The 19,363-nt window shown below is 42.2% G+C and overlaps 1 protein-coding gene and 1 pseudogene across 1 annotated transcript in view; both read left to right on the forward strand.

Moving 5' to 3' along the window:
• Nucleotides 1–19,363, forward strand: part of DZANK1 (double zinc ribbon and ankyrin repeat domains 1) — a 92,242-nt gene that overhangs the window by 42,619 nt on the left and 30,260 nt on the right. The window contains exons 10-12 of the mRNA XM_030915044.1: nt 5,234–5,326; nt 16,947–17,069; nt 18,188–18,352. Of these exons, the coding sequence (XP_030770904.1) occupies nt 5,234–5,326; nt 16,947–17,069; nt 18,188–18,352 (381 nt within the window). The remainder of the gene's footprint in view (nt 1–5,233; nt 5,327–16,946; nt 17,070–18,187; nt 18,353–19,363) is intronic.
• Nucleotides 11,303–12,592, forward strand: LOC104667439 (annotated as a pseudogene).

Here is a 19,363-nt window from a genome sequence, read left to right on the forward strand (position 1 = left end):
GGCCCTGAAGGTTGAAAGTGGGGACAGGTTTTAACCAGACTTGATTTGTAGAGAGACTTTCATCACTGTAACCTCTGATCCTGGAGAGAAGTGTGTGACTTTTTTTTTTTTTTTTGTTTTGTTTTGTTTTTTGAGGTGGAGTCTCGCTCTGTCGCCCAGGCTGGAGTGCAGTGGCCGGATCTCAGCTCACTGCAAGCTCCGCCTCCTGGGTTTACGCCATTCTCCTGCCTCAGCCTCCCGAGTAGCTGGGACTACAGGCGCCTGCCACCTCGCCCGGCTAGTTTTTTGTATTTTTTTTAGTAGAAACGGGGTTTCACCATGTTAGCCAGGATGGTCTCGATCTCCTGACCTCGTGATCCGCCCGTCTTGGCCTCCCAAAGTGCTGGGATTACAGGCTTGAGCCACCGCGCCCGGCCAGTGTGTGACTTTTTATGCCAATCACTATTACTGCTTCTACTCTCAGAAGGACATCTGTTTGGAAACCCCGGCCTGACGATCTTCATTCCAGTGCCTCTCCCAGATGTCATAAAGGTGACAGGTTTTGAGATAACATTCTCACCCAGACAGCCACCTCTGAAGTTGGTGGGAATACTCATGTGAACTGCTCAGGGAAGCCAGCAAGCCTTACCTCCCGGCAGGCGGCAGCATGCCATTGACAGCTCCCGTCCCCTTTCTTCGTTGGTCTCTAGCTCACTCCACTGAGCACAAAAACACAATCGGCACTCTTCCTTCTATGATGAAGACAGATTCCATGGCAGTTGCAGGCTTGTCTTGTGTGCATTTAAGGCACTGTCAATGCTGAAGAATTTTGCTCTATCAGATTTTTTTTTTTTTTTCTGCCAGGATTACAACATACAGTAGCAGAAGTTTCTGTATTTGACCTCTGGCAAAGACACCTATTTCAGAATAAGAGAGGATTTTACAACTTACTTCTTTAAAATAATTAATACCTAATTTTTGGTAACAAATAATCCAAAGATACACCAAAAAGTGTATAATTTCTTCACTCTACCTCCATTTCTATTTCTCTGAAATAACCAGCGTTAGCAGCGTAGAGTGTCCTTTTAGGTATTTTTCTAGATTCACAGAAACAGTGTTTATGTATACATTTAGATTTGGTTTGGTTTGGTTTCTTAAACAAAATGAAATCATGTTATATACTTTTCCTCGCAACTTATATATTTCACTTAACAAATGCATCTATTGGCCATTTTATTTTTTTATTTTTATTATTAATTTTTTTTGAGACAAGGTCTCACTCTGTTGTCTAGGCTGGAGTGCAGTGGCACGATCATGGCTCGTTGCAGCCTGACCTCCCGGGATCAAGTGATCCTCTTACCTCAGGCCCCCAAGTAGCTGGGACCACAGGCATATGCCACCACGCCAGGCTAATTTTTCTATTTTTTTGTAGAGATGGGGTTTCACCTTGTTGCCCAGGCTGGTCTGGAACTCCTGGGCTCACATGATCCTCCCACCTTGGCCTCCCAAGGTTCTGGGATTACAGGCGTGAGTCACCGCACCTGGCCTCCATGGGCCGTTTTCTAAAGTTGAAACTAATTTTAGCATCCCTGTTCACCAGAAGATGTTAACTCAGGGCATTTATCAAGAAGAGCTACTACAGTTTCCTTTGGGATTTTACGAACAACATGCAATGTACCTCCAGGACTTCAGTCATGTTTGTGGTTCTTAGAATTTGTGAGGCTTAGGTCTGGGATCATCCTGAAAAGATCTGATGATTCCTGTGCCTGAGGCACAGGTGCCTTCAGTGAGTGCCAGCCTCTCACACTGTGATTTGGGGTTAAGGCCAGTGTAACCACAGCTCCACATGAAGCAGAACTTTAGCGTAGTCAGTTTTGAGATTAAGTTTGCAATGACCTACTAGTTTGTTTTCAATATTCTTCCTTTTTAATTGTATCAATTAAAGCTTATCACTTGGGAGTGTGAAAATTTTTCTCCTCTTCCAACTACTTTAAAAGGAAAAGTTTTATTCCAGTGACTAAGTGGCTCTGTTAAATAGCTTAGAATCTTTCAACTAGACAGTATGTTGCAAAGTCTGTGGATGAAATGGCAAATGAGGATATTGACTTTTTAAAAGTTCTCATCATAGATGTTTGCCATCCCCATTAAGGCCATCTGATGGTGGCCTCAATTCCAAATCACCTCCACAGACATCTGTGAATTTATGAGTGTAGTGGATTGTGATATAAAATGATTTCTTTTTTTTTTTTTTTTTTTTTTTTGAGACGGAGTCTCGCTCTGTCACCCAGGCTGGAGTGCTGTGGCCGGATCTCAGCTCACTGCAAGCTCCGCCTCCCGGGTTCATGCCATTCTCCTGCCTCAGCCTCCCGGGTAGCTGGGACTACAGGCAGCCGCCACCTCACCCGGCTAGTTTTTTGTAGTTTTTAGTAGAGACGAGGTTCCACCGTGTTAGCCAGGATGGTCTCGATCTCCTGACCTCGTGATCCGCCCGTCTCGGCCTCCCAAAGTGCTGGGATTACAGGCTTGAGCCACCGCGCCCGGCCTTATAAAATGATTTCTAACTGTGGGTCGTGGTCACTGCTCTAGAAAGAAGTGAGCCACGGCACAGTGTCAAAAGTCTCCACAAAAAAAAAAAAAAAAAAAAAAAAAAAAAAAACCCAACACGTAGAAAAAAACCCGTCAACCAAGAAAGCTATGTTTAATAGGCCTGATGCAGTAAAGTAGACCATCACTTAGACAAGTTCGTAGTAGTATCTCAGAAGAAGGAAGGCAGGACAAGGTATTTAAAGGGAGTTAGTGCTGGACCCTAATGTAAACCATGGGCTGTGGGTGATAATGATGTGTCAATGATGTTCGCTGATTGTGACAAATGTACCACTTGGGTGTGGGATGTCCATAGTGTGGGGGAGACTGTGTCTGTGGGATGGGACAGGGTATACGAGAATCTTCTGTAATTTCCAGTCAATTTTGCTGTGAACCTTAAACTGCTCTAAAAATAAAGTTTATTAAAATTTAAAATAACAGAATTTTGCAAGGCAGGGCGGGGACTGGGCAGAGTATGCACTGGGCCAAGTTATGAGAAGCAGTTTTGGATTATGAGCCCTGCAAGGTGAGGTCTTGAAGGAAGCTGTTGCACTTGAGAAGTAAGCAGTTTTAGTTGTTCTCCAGTTTTCTCTTCCTAGAGGAAGTATTTTCTGCAGCACACAGCAAGATTACTTTTATTTGATCTCAGTGTTTTTTAACATGAAGACAGGAAATTTGTCTCATTTCTCAATGGGTTTCACCAGATCTTTTCTGAGGCAACATCTTCAGGAAAGTCACAGCACTAAATCTCATAGATAAATGCTGGCCAATTGCTGATTAGGCTGTGGCAACTTTAAGTAACTTTGAAGAATGTTGGCCCCCAGGGAGTGTCAGGAACCATTGAGAGCAAGACTGTGATTCTCTGCCATTTCGAATAGCAGTCAGTTGGCCTCTGTCCTTTAGGAGTCGTTTAGATTGGCAACTGTGGTATGTTGGCTCAGTTCCTAGGAAAGCTTTGGAATCTTCCACTAAAATGGAGTTAACCAGACTTTGAAAGGCTGGGACTCCATAGAGCTACCTGGTGATATTGGAAATAAAACCCGTGGAGTTAGGCTTTCTTTTTCTTGATCATCCACTTTACCTGTGCCAGCTTCTGAACACACCGTTGGATATATTAGTTTCGGGACACCTAGGGACCACAGTGCTGGACTAGAAAGGAACACTTGAGCACCGCTGGTCATTGACAATGGAAAAAGATTGTATCCTGAGAGAATAGAGTGGTCAGTAATGTGTTAGAAAACCTCTGAGAGCTGAGCTATAGACTATTTTTACCATCATTTCTTTATCTTTTGTTTTTCTCTGTGTTGCAACTTAACCCCAAGGTCCTGTCTTAGAAAGCTGTACTTACGGCCAGGCACGGTGGCTCACGCCTGTAATCCCAGCGCTTTGGGAGGCTGAGGTGGGCAGATCACGAGGTCAGGAGTTCGAGACCAGCCTGACCAATATGGTGAAACCTCGTCTCTACTAAAAATACAAAAATTAGCCAGGCGTGGTGGCACACGCCTGTAGTCCCAGCTACTAGCGAGGCTGAGGCAGAAGAATCACTTGAACCTGGGAGGTAGAGGTTTTAGTGAGCTGAGATTGTGCCACTGCTCGCCAGCCTGGGTGACAGAGTGAGACTCTGTCTCAAAAAAAAAAAAAAAAAAAAAGGAAGTCATACTTACCACTCTCTTTCTTTGGCAGTCTTTTCACTTCTTCCATCTCTAAGTAAAAACTACAGAGCAAACCTAAATTCATATTTAACATGAAGCCCCAGAGGGTAAACCTCAGTCCAAGAACCAGATTACTTGCAAATGCACAGATGAATCCCTTGCTGGTCTAGGGTCTTCTTTCTGTTTACTGTTGAAGCCATGAAATGGAACATCTACTCAGTGTCACAGTTTTCACACTAGAGAAACACAGACACACACACCCCCAACCTTACACATAACCAGTGCAGAATTTCCAGCTTACCTTTTGAAGACCAAATGAATACTCTTTTTTTTTTTTTTTTTTTTTTTTTGAGGAGGAGTCTCGCTCTGTCGCCCAGGCTGGAGTGCAGTGGCTTGATCTCGGCTCACTGCAAGCTTCGCCTCCCGGGTTCCCGCCATTCTCCCGCCTCAGCCTCCGAGTAGCTGGGACTACAGGCGCCCGCCACCTCGCCCGGCTAGTTTTTTGTATTTTTAGTAGAGACGGGGTTTCACCGTGTTAGCCAGGAGGGTCTCGATCTCCTGACCTCGTGATCCACCCGCCTCGGCCTCCCAAAGTGCTGGGATTACAGGCTTGAGCCACCGCGCCCGGCCATGAATACTCTTTTCAGTGTGTTTGTTTGTTTGTGGTTTTGTTTCTTTTAAAACTACATTCAGGCTGGGCATGGTGGCTCACACCTATAATTCCAGCACTTTAGGGGGCTGAAGTGGGAAGATCACTTGAGGCCAGGAGCTGGACACCAGACTGGGCAACACAGTCAGATCCCATCTCTACAAAAACAAATGAAAGAAAACAAAAAACAAAACCCTACAGATATTTGTCTGACACTATTTACAGTAACTCCTAAACCAATCCAATATTCAGGGCCTGGGTGCAATAATAGGGCCTGCAGCTGAATGACTGACAGAAAAGGCTGCTTGATGATTTCTTTGCACAGTTGTTTGCTCAGAGGAACATGTATTTCTTATTTTTTGTTCTTAAGGAGAAGGTAATTTGCCAGGCCTGTGGTACAGGAAATCCTGCTCACCTGAGATACTGTGTCACCTGTGAGGGGGCCCTGCCTTCATCACAAGAGGTAGGTTGATTGCATGTGCCCATCCTATATTTAGTGGCTACTATGTCAATGTTAATGATAATAGAGAAACAGAATCTGCCAAGGGGGTTGGGGAGAGAGAGCAAAAAAGCTTCTCATGGTAAACTGAAAGCAAGATTTCCATATGTGGGGAGAACTTTATATCAACACAAAATTATTTTCAAAGTCTTAACTTCAAGAGGATTGAGTGAAATCAATATTTTTGTATGATTTTGTTTAATAACTTTGCATGGGAGGCTGGCATTAGCCTGTGGGGAAGTGAACTCATTCATATTTCATTACAGACAGGTATGTCTTTGTCATCCCCTCCACCTTCCCACACCCCATAGGCCATTGTCTCTCATTGACTGTGTGCACACTGCTTTTTGAAATTGAGAACATTGTAGCCACCTATTTCTTGGGTTTCCTGCCAGCCTATTTTGATTGTTGGAGTGAAGGAATAGGAGTATATGCACTTTAAATATAGTGATGATCTATTTTATGTTTATAAAATGTTTCTGATGAAAATTAAAATGACTTCCAGGTGACTCTTGCTTTGTACCAGGAAGAAGCTGGCATTTACTAGCCAACTTAGAAGAAAAAACTTGCTTCTTCTGGGTTGCTGTGTATGTTTTTGATTGTTTGTAGGATTTGTTCTCATCTCAGAGAGATTCCTCATGAAACTGGACAATGTGGTTAGTATGGTCTACAGCAGCGGTCCCCAACCTTTTTGGCATCAGGGACTGGTTTTGTAGAAGACAGTTTTTCCATGGACCTGGTTGGGGGATGGATTCAGGATGAAACTGCTCCTCCTCAGATCATCAGTCATGAGTTAGATTCTTATAACCTAGATCCATCACGTGCATGGTTCACATTTGGGTTCGCGCTCCTGTGAGAATGGAATGCTGCCACTGATCTGATAGGAGGTGGGGCACTCACCTCCTGCTCTGCAGCCCAGTTCCTAACAAGCCATGGATCCATACAGGTCCATGGTCCGGGGGTTGGGGACCCCTGGTCTGCCTGATTAGTATCAAATGGGTGTGTACTAGTTTCCTAAGCACCATCAACTAGGTGGCTAACAACGACAGAAATCTATTGTCTTACAGCTCTGGAGGCTAGAAGTCTAAAGTCAAGGTGTTGGCAGGGCCACACTCCCTCTGAAGGTGCTGGGGAATGAACCGTTCCATCTCCTCCCCCAGCTTCTGATAGCCTCAAGCTTCCCTTGGCTTCTAGATGCAGCACTCCATGTCTCTGCCTTTGCCATCCCGTGGAGCTCTCCCTCTGTGTCTGCCTGTGTGTATATGCCATTGTGTCCAGGTTTCCCTTTTTCATAAGGACACCAGTCACACTGGATTAGGGCATCCCCTAATGACCACATTTTAACTTGATTACTTCTGTACAGACCTTTTTCCAAGTAACGTCTCATTTTGAGGTACTGGGAGTTAGGACTTCAACTTATCTTTTTCTGGGCAGACAGAATTTGACCTATAACAGTGGAGTTGGACAAGATACCTTTTTTTTCTTTTGAGATGGAGTCTCGCTCTCACCCAGGCTGGAGTGCAGTGGTGCAGTCTCAGCTCACTGCAACCTCTGCCTCCCGGGTTCAAGCGATTCTCCTGCCGCAGCCTCCTGAGTAGCTGGGATTACAGGTGCATGCCACCATGCCTGGCTAATTTTTGTATTTTTAGTAGAGACGGGGTTTCACCATGTTGGCCAGGCTGATCTCAAACGCGTGACCTCAGTGATCCGCCCACCTCGGCCCCCCAAAGTGCTGGGAATTACAGGCTTGAGTCACTGTGCCCTCTGACAAGATACCTTTTAATGTCGTCTAATCACAGACAGTCTAAGAGTAGTTGATTTGAAGGAACTTCTTTTGTTTCCAGCTTTATTGAGATATAATGTATATGCAATAAAATTCATCTATTTTAATTGTACAGTTTGATGAATTTTGGTAATTATATATAGCCATTTTAACCACCACCACAGTGAAGATATTTAACAGTTCCATTTACCCTGAAAAGTTTTCTCATTCTTCTTTCTAGTTGAGCCACTTCCCTGGTCACCAGACCCAAAAAATACAGATCTGTTTTGACACTGTGATTTTGTCTTTTATAGAAGTATGTAGTTTTTTGTGAGTGCTTCATTTCCTTCACTTAGCAGAATGTTTTTGAGGCTCATTCATGTTGTTGCATGTATTAATTTTTTTTTCATTTTGATTGTTGAGTAGTATTCCTCAGTATGGATATACTGGTTGATTTATCCACAGGTACTCATGCTGTTTCCAGTGCTGGCACATTATGAATAATGCTGCGTTACATGCAAATCTCTGTGTGGGCATAGTTTTCATTTTCCTTAGGTAAATACCTAGGAGTAGGATTGCTGGGTCCTATTTAAGCGCATGTTTAATTTTATAAGGTACTGCCCTGTATGAAACTGGAACCTTCATATATGGCTGGTAGGAACACAAGTGGTATACCTTCATATATAGCTGGCATATCACTTGTGTTTCTACTAGCAATATATAAAGGTTCCAGTATCTCTACATCATCTCCAACACTTACTATCACCTGTCTTTTATTTTTTCTCCTTCCTTCCTTCCTTCCTTCCTTCCTTCCTTCCTTCCTTCCTTCCTTCCTTCCTTCCTTCCTTCCTTCCTTCTTTCCTTTCTTTTTTTTGTCGTTGTTGAGACGGAGTCTCACTGTCGCCCAGGCTGGAGTGCAGTGGCACAATCTTGGGTTACTGCAACCTCCACCTTCCGGGTTCAAGCCATTCTCCTGCCTCAGCCTCCCAAGTAGCTGGGACTACAGGCACCCGCCACCATGCCTGGCTAATTTTTTTGTTGTATTTTTAGTAGAGATGGGGTTTCACCATATTGGCCAGGCTGGTTTCGAACTCCTGACCTCAGGCGATCCGCCCGCCTCGGCCTCCCAAAGTGCTGGGATTACAGGTGCCCAGCTGGCGCCTGGCTGGTATCACCAATCATTTTAATCATGATATTCCCTTTTTACCATTTTAATGTATGTAGGATCTGTAGTGATATTATTCCCCTCTTTCATGCCTGATACTTATAATATGTGTGTCCTTTCTTGTTTTCGTTTTGTTTTTTTTTTTTTTTTTTGAGATGGAGTCTCGCTCTGCCACCCAGGCTGAAGTGCAGTGGCTGGATCTCAGCTCACTGCAAGCTCTGCCTCCCGGGTTTACGCCATTCTCCTGCCTCAGCCTCCCGAATAGCTGGGACTACAGGCGCCCGCCTCGTCGCCCGGCTAGTTTTTTTTGTATTTTTAAGTAGAGACAGGGTTTCACCGTATTAGCCAGGATGGTCTCGATCTCCTGACCTCGTGATCCGCCCGTCTCGGCCTCCCAAAGTGCTGGGATTACAGGCTTGAGCCACCGCGCCCGGCCTGTGTGTTCTTTCTTTATCATTCCCTCTCTCTCTGTCTGGCTTGTAAATTTTATTGATCTTTTCAAAGAACTAGCTTCTGGTTCATTCATTTGCTCTATTTTTTTGAATCCTATTTTTTTTCATTTTGCTCTTTATTATTTTATTATTTTTTCTTTGGGTTTAATCTGATTATCTTTTTCCAATTTTTAAGGTGAGAACTCAAATTATTAATTTCAAATTTTTCTTATTTTCTAACACAAGCTATAAATTTCTAAGAACTTATTTAGCAACATCCCTATGTATTTTCATTATAATTCAGTTTAAAATGTTTTCTCATTTATCAATGATTTCTTTTTTGACCTATGACTTATTTATTTAATTCCAAAACATATGAGCTTTCTCTGTTTATCTTATTCTTATTGAGGTCAAATTTAATTCCATTAATGGTCAGAGAGCACACTCTGTATAATTTCAGTTGTTTTAAATTGATGAGGTTTATTTTATGTTCCAGCATCTAACTTGGAAAACATACCAGGTGCATTTGAAAAGAATGTGTGAGTGGAGTATTCTATAAATATCAAATCAATGTGGAGTGTTGCACAGATATTACATATATTTGCTTATTTTTGTCTAGTTTTTCTAGCAAATAATGAAAAAGGGGTATTGGAAAGCTCCGACTATAGGAGGTGAAAGACTTGTACATTAAAAACTAAAAAACATTGATGGAGGGAACTGAAGAAGACACAAATACAGTCATGCATCACTTAATGACAGGGAAACATTCTGAGAAATGCATTGTTAGGTTGTTTCATTGTTGTGTGAACATCGTGGCATGTACAGTATTTCACAAGCCTAGATGGTGTAGCCTACTACATACGTAGGCTATCTGGTATACCCTATTGCTCCTAGGTTGCAAACTTTACTCAATACTCTAGGCAATTGTAATACAAATCACAAGGTGTTAGAGGTTTTTGGCTTCTATAAAATGTGATGGGGCCCACTGTCTATGTGCAGTTTTTTGTTGACCAAAATGTCATTATGTGATGCATGACTGTAAATGGAAAGATATCCCATGTTCATGGACTGGATGAATTAATACTGTTAAAATGTCCATACTACCTAAAGAGATCTACAGATTGAATGCAATCTCTATCAAAATTTTGCTGACATTTTTCACAGAAATAGAAAAAAATCTTAAAATTTGTTTGGAACCACAAAAGACCCTGAATAGCCAAAGCAATTTTGAGGGAAAAAAAAAAAAAAAATGAACAAAACCAGAGATATCACACTTCCTGAGCTACTATAAAGCTATACAGGCTAAATATCTTTTATCTGAAATGGCTGGGACCAGAAGTATTTGGATTTTAGGTTTTCTGGACTTTGAAATATTTGTGTATTTATAATGAGATATCTTGTTGATGGGACCCAAGTCTAAACATGAAATTCTTTGTTTCTTATACATGTTATACAAATGGCCTGAAGATAATTTTATATAATATTTTAAATAATATTTATATAATATTTTAAATAATAATAATAATGAAACAAAGTTTTGACTGCATTTCAACTGTGACCCATCACATAGGTCAGTTTGGGTTTAGGAGTATTTTAGATTTTAGATGTTCAGATTAGAGATGTCCAGCATATAGTAATCAAAACAGACATGTAGACCAATGGACCAGAATAGAGAGCCCAGAAATAAATTCATGCAGCTACCATCAACTGATTTTTCAACTAAGGTGCCAAGAACACACAATGGGGAAAGGATAGTCTCTTCAGTAAGTGGTGTTGGGAAAACTGGATATTTACACACAGAAGAATGAAATTAGATCCTTATCTTACACCATATACTAAAATCAGCACAAAATGGATTAAACTGAAAAACTTCTACCAGAAAACAAAGGGGAAAAGCTCATGACATTAGTCTGGGCAATGATTTTTTTGGATATGACCCCCAAAACACTGGCAACAAAAGCAAAAAATAGACAAATAGAATTACAACAAACTAAAAAGCTTCTGCACGGCAAAGGAAGCAATCAACAGTTACAAGACAACCTACAGAATGGAAGAAAATATGTTCCAACTATACGTCTGTTAAGGGATTAATATCCAATACATATAAGGAACTCAAACAACTCAATAGTAAGTAAACAATCAACCTTATTTAAAAATGGGCAAAGGGCGCAGTCCTGCATGGCTTCTGCTAGCAGAAGCTGCATGGTAGGGCAACCTCCTGTGCTCTGGGGTCAGATGACACTCCAAGGTGGATGAGGCACCTGTAAATCCAGCTGAGCATTGCAGGCCACCCAGGGAGAGATTTTTTAAAAGCCTATTATTCCTGGATGCCTGGTACATTTAAGATGCCTGACAGCATGAACAGTACTTGGAATAAGTGCAGGATGTCACCTGGAATCAGAGCCGTAAGTGATCTGGACTTTCCTTAATTCTAAATGCGGCATTCTTCATTTCAAGATGCCTTTGCGCTTCTGATAAATGCAAACTGACAACCCTCAAGGCCACAACGGAGGGGAAATAGTTGGTGCTTAACGCCTAGAAGACTGCCCTTAACAAAGCAAAGTCCCTGATTGGCATTTGAAATGCTGAGGCAGTTGCTGTGGAGGAGACATTTTTCTTATCCCACTAAGTACGACTTTGTGGTTCTTATTTTTTCTCTAGTCACCACTGTTTTAAGGATTCATCAAAAGTCCAAATCTGTAAGTGTCACATACATGGAGCTTGTTGGAGAGAATCCTAGTAGTCAGTATTAATTGTACCAAAATTTTATAGGAGGAGGTAGATGAAATCCAAAAGGTAAAACTTGAGATGCTAACAGTGAAATTTACAAAGTGCCCTCGGTATATACCTGACGACTGTATCAATATGACCGGTTATGTACTTCTTGTACTTCTTTCATCAAGAGATGCAGATATATTGTAGAACCCCTTAAGAAGGAAGAGGTGAGGTTTCCAATAGCATATTCTATACTGGTTCATTACAAAATTGAAATGCTTGATAGGCTCTGGAGAGCCATGTATATGCCTAGGAATTTCTATTGCATTCATGTGGACAAAAAAATCAGAGGATTGCTTTTTAGCTCCAGTGACGGGCATTGTGTCATTTCAGTAACATCTTTGTGGTCTGTCAGTTGAAGAGTCTGGTTTATGCCTTGTGGAGTTGGGTTCTGGCTGACCTCAACTGCATGAGGGACCTCTGCACAGTGAGTGCAGACTGGAAGTACTTAATACATCTTTGTAGTATGGATTTTCCTGTTAAAATCAACCTAAAATCGTTAGGAAGCTCAGGTTGTTAATGGGTGAAGACAATCTCAAAGCCAAGAGGATGCCATCCAATAAAGAAAGGTGGAAAAAGTGGTATGCAGATGTTAATGGAAAGCTGACACACATGGCGACTGTCAAAGGGCATCCTCCACTTGAAGCACCCTTTTTTTCAGGCAGTGTCTATTTTGTGGTCAGTAGGGAGTATGTGGGGCATGTGCTAGAGGATGAAATAACCCAAAAGTTTATGGAGTGGGTGTGAGGCACAGACAGCCCAGATAAGTATCTCTAGGCCATCATCCAAAGGATCGCTGAAGTCCCTGGCTCATTCACTTTAAACCGTAAGTATGAGTTGTCTGGCGTGCATGTGGTTGCTAGGTTTGTCAACTGGCAGTACTCAGAGGATGATGTTTCCAAGGGTGCTCCTTACCCACCTGCATTGGGGTCTCCATGTACTCAGCATGCATTTTCAGAGCCAGCAACTTGAATTGGATGCTGTATAAGCACCTATGGGTGCAAGCCCATACGTTTGATATGGATGTTGACCTCCTTGCCACTCAGTGTTTGGATAAGCATCTGAGGCATAAAGCTTTGGAGACTTCAAAACACTGACCATTATTAGCAACTTTGGGAATAAGAAGAAGGATGCACAAAATGCCCACTATCTCATTCCTCTTCCTTGTCAATAAGCATTAGTTGTTTGGGGTCCTGTTTGGGCCAGGGACTCTAAGTCTTCATGTCAGAGAAGCTGCATGTTTTCTGCAGAGCACAGTTAGCTAGAAAGGTGTTATAATTTCTACTTTAAACAATTATAAGGGTTTGTAAGGGAATTAAGAGGAAAAAACCAAAAAGATAAAGCTTTTTTTTTTTTTTTTTTGTATTTACACCAATATTTATTTTTACCGTTTCTGATGTTCTTTTCTCTGTGGACCTGAGTTTCTCTCTGGTATCGTATCCCTTCACACAGAGGAACTCCCTTTGTCACTTCTTAGAGTGCAGGTCTGCAGGCAGTGATTTCTCTTGGTTCTCTTTTACCTGAAAATGTCTTTATTTCAACTTCATTCTCAAAGAGTATTTTTGATGGATATATAATTCTGGCCTGACAGTTATTTTCTTTCCGAACTTCAAAGGTGTTCCACACTCTTCTGGTCTCCATGCTTTTTGCTCAAAAGTCAGATGTAAATCAAATTGACATTTTCACGTATGGGATGTGGGATGTGTCATTTTTCTCTTGCTGCTTTTTTTTTTCTTTTTTTTTTTGAGATGGAGTCTCGCTCTGTCGCCCAGGCTGGAGTGCAGTGGCCGGATCTCAGCTCACTGCAAGCTCCGTCCCCCCGGGTCTAAGCCATTCTCCTGCCTCAGCCTCCCGAGTACCTGGGACTACAGGCGCCCGCCACCACGCCCGGCTAGTTTTTTGTGTTTTTTAGTAGAGACGGGGATTCACCGTGTTAGCCAGGATGGTCTCAATTTCCTGACCTCGTGATCCGCCCATCTCGGCCTCCTAAAGTGCTAGGATTACAGGCATGAGCCACCGCGCCCGGCTCTTGCTGCTTTTAAGGTTTGCTTTTTATTGTTGGTTTTCAGCAGTTTGGCTTTAATGTGCTTTAGTGTGAACTTATTCTGGTTGGTGTTCATTTAGAATCTTGTAGCTATAAATTTCTGTCTTTCATCAGATTTGGGAATTGTTCGGCCATGATTTCTTTAGTTTTCCACTCCACTCATTTTCTACTCCCCATCTGGAAGTCCATGTACACACCTGTTGAATTGTCTGATATTATCTAATAGGTCCCCAAGGTTCTGTTCTTTTTTTGTTGTTGTTCTTTTCTTTTTTTGAGATGGAGTCTCACTCTGTCATCCAGGCTGGAGTGCAGTGGCGCAATCTCAGCTCACTGCAACCTCCGCCTGCATAAAATTCCTCAACATACTAAATACCAAGAAAAAAATTTGAGGGGAGGAGGGACAGAAAGTTTGGTCTCCATTCAGATATTTTGCCTTTAGCTGAGCTGCTTCAAGCCTATTCTGTACATATGTTGTTCAGGGATTGGTAAGAGATCTGAATACACAGAGAAGATCTCCTCTCTGTCTTGTTTCTTTCTGGGAACTCCCTGCCTTTTTAGCTGTCAAATATTCCCCAGCTTCAGTTTTCTGGTTCTCCTGGCCAGAAATACTGCCTTGTGCCCACCACTTCACATGCGCTATGTAGACTACCCTTAGCTCCAGGCTGAAAACCGTGACGATGTGACTGACTTTGTATAACTCCCCTCCTGCTTACATGTACTTGCTGCAACTTTACCTGCTTCTGTTCATTCTCCGCTGCCTTCATGTATTATCAACAGATTTTTTTTTTTTTTTTTTTGAGACAGAGTCATGCTCTGTCGCCCAGGCTGGAGTACAGTGGTGTGATCTCGGCTCACTGCAACCTCTGCCTCCTGGGTTCAAGTGATTCTCCTGCCTCAGCCTCCCAAGTAGCTGGGATTACAGGCATGTGCCACCACGCCCAGCTAATGTTTTTATTTTTAGTAGAGACGGTGTTTCACCATGTTGGCCAGACTGGTCTCAAACTCCTGACCTCCAGTGATCCCCTCACTTCGGCCTCCCAAAGTGCTGGGATTGCAGGTGTGAGCCACCGCACCCGGCCTATTATCAGCAGATTTTATAGTTATTTTCTGTATTTTCATTTGTTATGGTCTTATGCTATCATTACCAGAAGGAAAAATCTGTAGTTTTTTTTTTTTTTTAAGACGATTTGTATTACATACGATGTGTCTCTTCTTCAGAACTGAGACTAAAAACAAACTAATGAGATGGTGAATTTCATCAGAAAACACATCCATTTCCAAATCAAAGCTGGTGTAATTTTAGGGTTGTCTTTTGTTGAGAGTTGTTTGTCTGTTAATGTGGTCTTAGACTTGATGTCACTCTCTCATCGTACAATGACACTCTAATTTTTTCCAAGGCACCAGAAGAAATAGTGAGATTGGGACAGCATAAAAATGGGAAACAGTGGAACTTCTGGAATTCTTGGAATATTCTTACGGATAGATTTCAGTAAATTGCAAGCAAAAGATTTTCTCAGATATCCTTTCCTCAGGCATTCAGGACTTCTTATGTAAATAATAAAACCATTTAAATTGATTTTATTAACTGTCAGTGATGTAACTGTTTCTGGGTCTCATCTATCAACAAAACTATTTTCAGAACAATCCCAAAATTGAATTTGTTCTAAAAATTGTATTTCTATCTGAATGGTATATCAGAGCTTAGATGTCACAGGATAGTACTTATCTCTGTAGTCCGTAGAAGTCACAATGCATGTTCATTCTGATAGCTTTATGTCTTTTCTTTGTTTAGCAGCATTAATATGATGGGGTAAGGTAACTTTCCTTTCTCTTCATTTTTTTGTTTTGTTTTTTGATCAGTAAGACTACCAGAAAGATAACTTTTCTTTCTTTAAAGCGATGTTGTATTTAAAAGCCACTAGAACAGTCAGTACATTTCCATGAAAAGTCTGAAGGCTTTGTATTTAGAAATCCAGGCCAGCAAGCTTTATGCCAAAATCCTGTCTTAAGGATAGGACAATTGAAATGTAAGTTCTGAAGCAAAAGTTTGCAGAGCATTTCTCTTTGATTTACCTGAAGGAGTTTCCCTCTAACTGCACAGAAATGAAGGCAAGTGCACACAAAGAGGGCCTCTGTTCTCGGGTGTCTGCGGATGCTGGGGGCTGATGTGGCCTCTCTTGGATAGGTTTCTATTCTAGATAACAGAGCAGTCCCTGAAGCAAAACAGGATATAGCTGGGCGGATAGCGTGAACTAAAATGTTTGTCTTTAGGGAAAAGTGCCCTTAGCAAATATTTTCCCTGGTGTGCGCATTCTTAGTATTGTGGCAATACACACACCCAGTTACCAATTGAATCAATCATTCATTGACTCAGTAAAACCATTTGAATGACTCCCATGTGCCAAGATATCAGGACTGTCCTAGTGGGGGGAATAAAAGTGAAATTATAGTCCTTTCTCCTGAAGAAACCAAGTTCTAGTGGAAAGCAAGGTGGGACAGGAAGGAAGCTGGCTGGTGGAACTTGGCCCAGTGCTAAGCATTCCTATCCACTTAACTGTGGGTAATCGTCTGAAACTCCCTACAGACCTGGGAAGAAGCTATTGTATTGAAGGGGCTGTATGGAGTTAGGGAGAGAAGCCAGGCTTTAGAGTCAGATGACCCTAATCGTGCATCTCACCCTCTCTGAGTCCCCGTGCTCTCCCGCCGTAAGATGGGGACAGTGACGGCTCCACCTCCCAGGTCTGCCGTGGGCCTGCCGGGACTGCTGTGAGGGTGCAGGGCAGTGTGGGAACAGAGCCTGCACATGGTGGGTGGTCAGGTAGCAGCCACTGTGCTGTCACTCCCATTTGGGAAGTGAGCAAGTCTCTTACCAGGCAATAGTGAGGAAGCAGCAGGAACAGATTCAAATCTAGGTTTACCTAACATAGGTCCAGGAATTCTCACGAAACAATTCTGCCTCTGTCCCCAATATAAAATAATTGTTCTCAGGTGTCAAGAGTGGGAAATCAAGTCACACTTTTCTGTGGAAACCAAAACTTCAAAGGATAGAAGATAAGCCTCAATCGTGGCCCCTCGGGTAGTTTAGCTCTCTTCTTCCTTCATTAATATTGTTCTGTTAAATCAACAGTAGGGCTTGCTATCCTTGATATTGAGAAATATTAAGATATGCAAGGCACCAGTTTCATTGACTTTCTGTGATCTCCATGAAGGAATGTGTGCTCTGTGTACTAATTTATTAACTGGTGAAACCTATCATAGCTGTACTCCTTTGGGCAAAAAAAAAAAAAAAAAAAAAATTGTATTTCCAGGGCTCATATTGTCTGGGGGCTTTTCATCTTTTTTGAATTGCGAGGAGGATTAGAGAATATAGTACTGATCCTGCCTTTAAATGCCATTTCATTCACCAGTCGATATGCAGTGGGGATAAAGCCCCTCCTCCACCCACTCAGAGAGGGGGGACCATCTCCTGCTCCAGATGTGGTCGTTGGAATCTCTGGGAGGCGTCCTTCTGCGGCTGGTGTGGAGCCATGGTGGGTATTTTAAAACAGATTCTGTATACTGAGCACCTGGAGAGAACCAGGCACTTCTTCCATGGCCTTGCAGAAATCACTTCTTGTGATTTTGCCACTGGTACCTATAACCTAAGAATCTGGAGATAGGGATAATTAATTTTCTTACATTGAGAGCCATCTCTGGTGATGGTTTTGATTTCCTTTTCTTTGAGGTTAAACCTTTTCACTAATTTATTGACTGCTGGCATTTTTAAAAATGAATTGTGTCTGCCTGCCTCTCTAATAAAACACTCAAGACTATGTATTTATTCATTTATCTAAGTATCACATGCAAATAATAAAGTTTTAGAGTGAAGGGTTAATCTCCTTTCTTTTTTTTTTTTTTTTGAGACGGAGTCCCGCTCTGTCGCCCAGGCTGGAGTGCAGTGGCCGGATCTCAGCTCACTGCAAGCTCCGCCTCCCGGGTTTACGCCATTCTCCTGCCTCAGCCTCCGGAGTAGCTGGGACTACAGGCGCCGCCACCTAACTCGGCTAGTTTTTTGTATTTTTTAGTAGAGACGGCGTTTCACCGTGTTAGCCAGGATGGTCTCGATCTCCTGACTTCGTGAGCCGCCGCCCGTCTCGGCCTCCCAAAGTGCTGGAATTACAGGCTTGAGCCACCGCGCCCGGCCTCGGTTAATCTCCTTTCTAAGTCCCACAGTTCTCCTCTCAGAAGCAGTTGCTCATATCCAGTTCTTGAGATGTTCTTTCAGCTTTTCAATGCATGTATAAGTAAACTGGTGCTATGAACACTGATCCAATTATTTTCATCTAGCAATATGTCTTGTTAGTAACCTCCTCATTCTTTTCAGTGGCTTCATAATCCATTGTTTGTATGTATGGACTGTAATATATTTAGAGCATCCCTATTGCTGGACATGCCTGTTGTTTTCAGTGATTTCTTTTAAAACCACAGTGCTTTAGGGGTTGACCTGAAGTACACTTCTTTCTGTACTTGACCATCTGCAGGATAAATTCTGGAAGGTAGAATGGCTGGGTCAGAGAGTGTGGGCATATGTTAATTGGTATGGTATGACAATAATTTACATGGGGAAATTAAAACTCTAATATTCATCAAGATATTTTCTATCCTCTAGCTTGGCATTCCTGCTGGCTGCTCTGTTTGCCCTAAATGTGGGGCCAGCAATCACCTGTCTGCCCGATTCTGTGGCTCCTGTGGTATTTGTGTGAAGTCCTTGGTGAAACTTAGCTTGGATAGAAGCCTGGCTCTGGCTGCTCAGGAACCTGGCTCTTTTTCTGAGGTGAGGCCTCCCCTGTAGTAAGAACTGGTACCCGGGAAGAGGCTGTAACTCTGAATGTGTGTGCTCTACCCTGTGAATCAACCCGGGGAAGAGACCCAAAACTTTTAGAACTTTCACATGGAATTTCAACTAGGTGTGTAAATAAATGCAGTCAATTTAGATTTTAAACACTTGAATGATTTCTTCAGAAATCAAAGATCTAAATGGGCATATTTGCGTGTAGTAAATTGAGGTCTATGCCATTGCATTTGCAAGGCCGTGGACATAATGCCACTTTAGTGGCTTTAAAATACATGAGATAGAATGCACTTCTCTGGAATTTCTTATGTAGCATTCTGAGAACTTTTCCTTCCCCTTGTTTATATTTTAGAAAACTTAGGTATATAAGATTGCTTTTGTAATTTATAACAGCTGGGCATAGTTTGAGGAAAATGTCACCAGGTTATTTTTAGAAGTATTTAAGCTCTAACAATTGGCTTTGTGTTAGATTTTTATAATTATTTTATAAATTTCTCTAAGCTGGATAAAGACTTTTCATGTTTCCTCTTATCTCTTTATTATAAGAAGTTAAAGATTCATAATTATTAGAGGATGCACTCAGCACTTTGTATGCAGTTTTAGGGAGTTCATGACCTTCTTTTGTGAGACGGAGTCTTGCTCTGTTGCTCAGGCTGGAGTGCAGTGGTACAATTTTGGCTCACTGCAACCTCCGCCTCCCAGGTTCAAGCGATTCTGCTGCCTCAGTCTCCTGAGTAGCTAGGATTACAGGCAGCATGCCACCATGCCCGACTAATTTTTGCATTTTTAGTAGAGATGGGGTTTCACCATGTTGGTCAGGGCTGATCTCGAACTCCTGACCTCGTGATCCACCCACCTCGGCCTCCCAAAGTGCTGAGATTACAGGTATGAGCCACTGCACCCAGCCGTTCATGGCTTTCTTAACCTAGTTTGAAAGATTTAAATCCTAGACTGCCACTAGCCCTTACTCCTTTGTGCAAATGAAACAAAGGT

The sequence above is a fragment of the Rhinopithecus roxellana genome, chromosome 13 (assembly GCF_007565055.1).
Source record: "Rhinopithecus roxellana isolate Shanxi Qingling chromosome 13, ASM756505v1, whole genome shotgun sequence".
Taxonomy (NCBI): Eukaryota; Metazoa; Chordata; class Mammalia; order Primates; family Cercopithecidae; genus Rhinopithecus; species Rhinopithecus roxellana.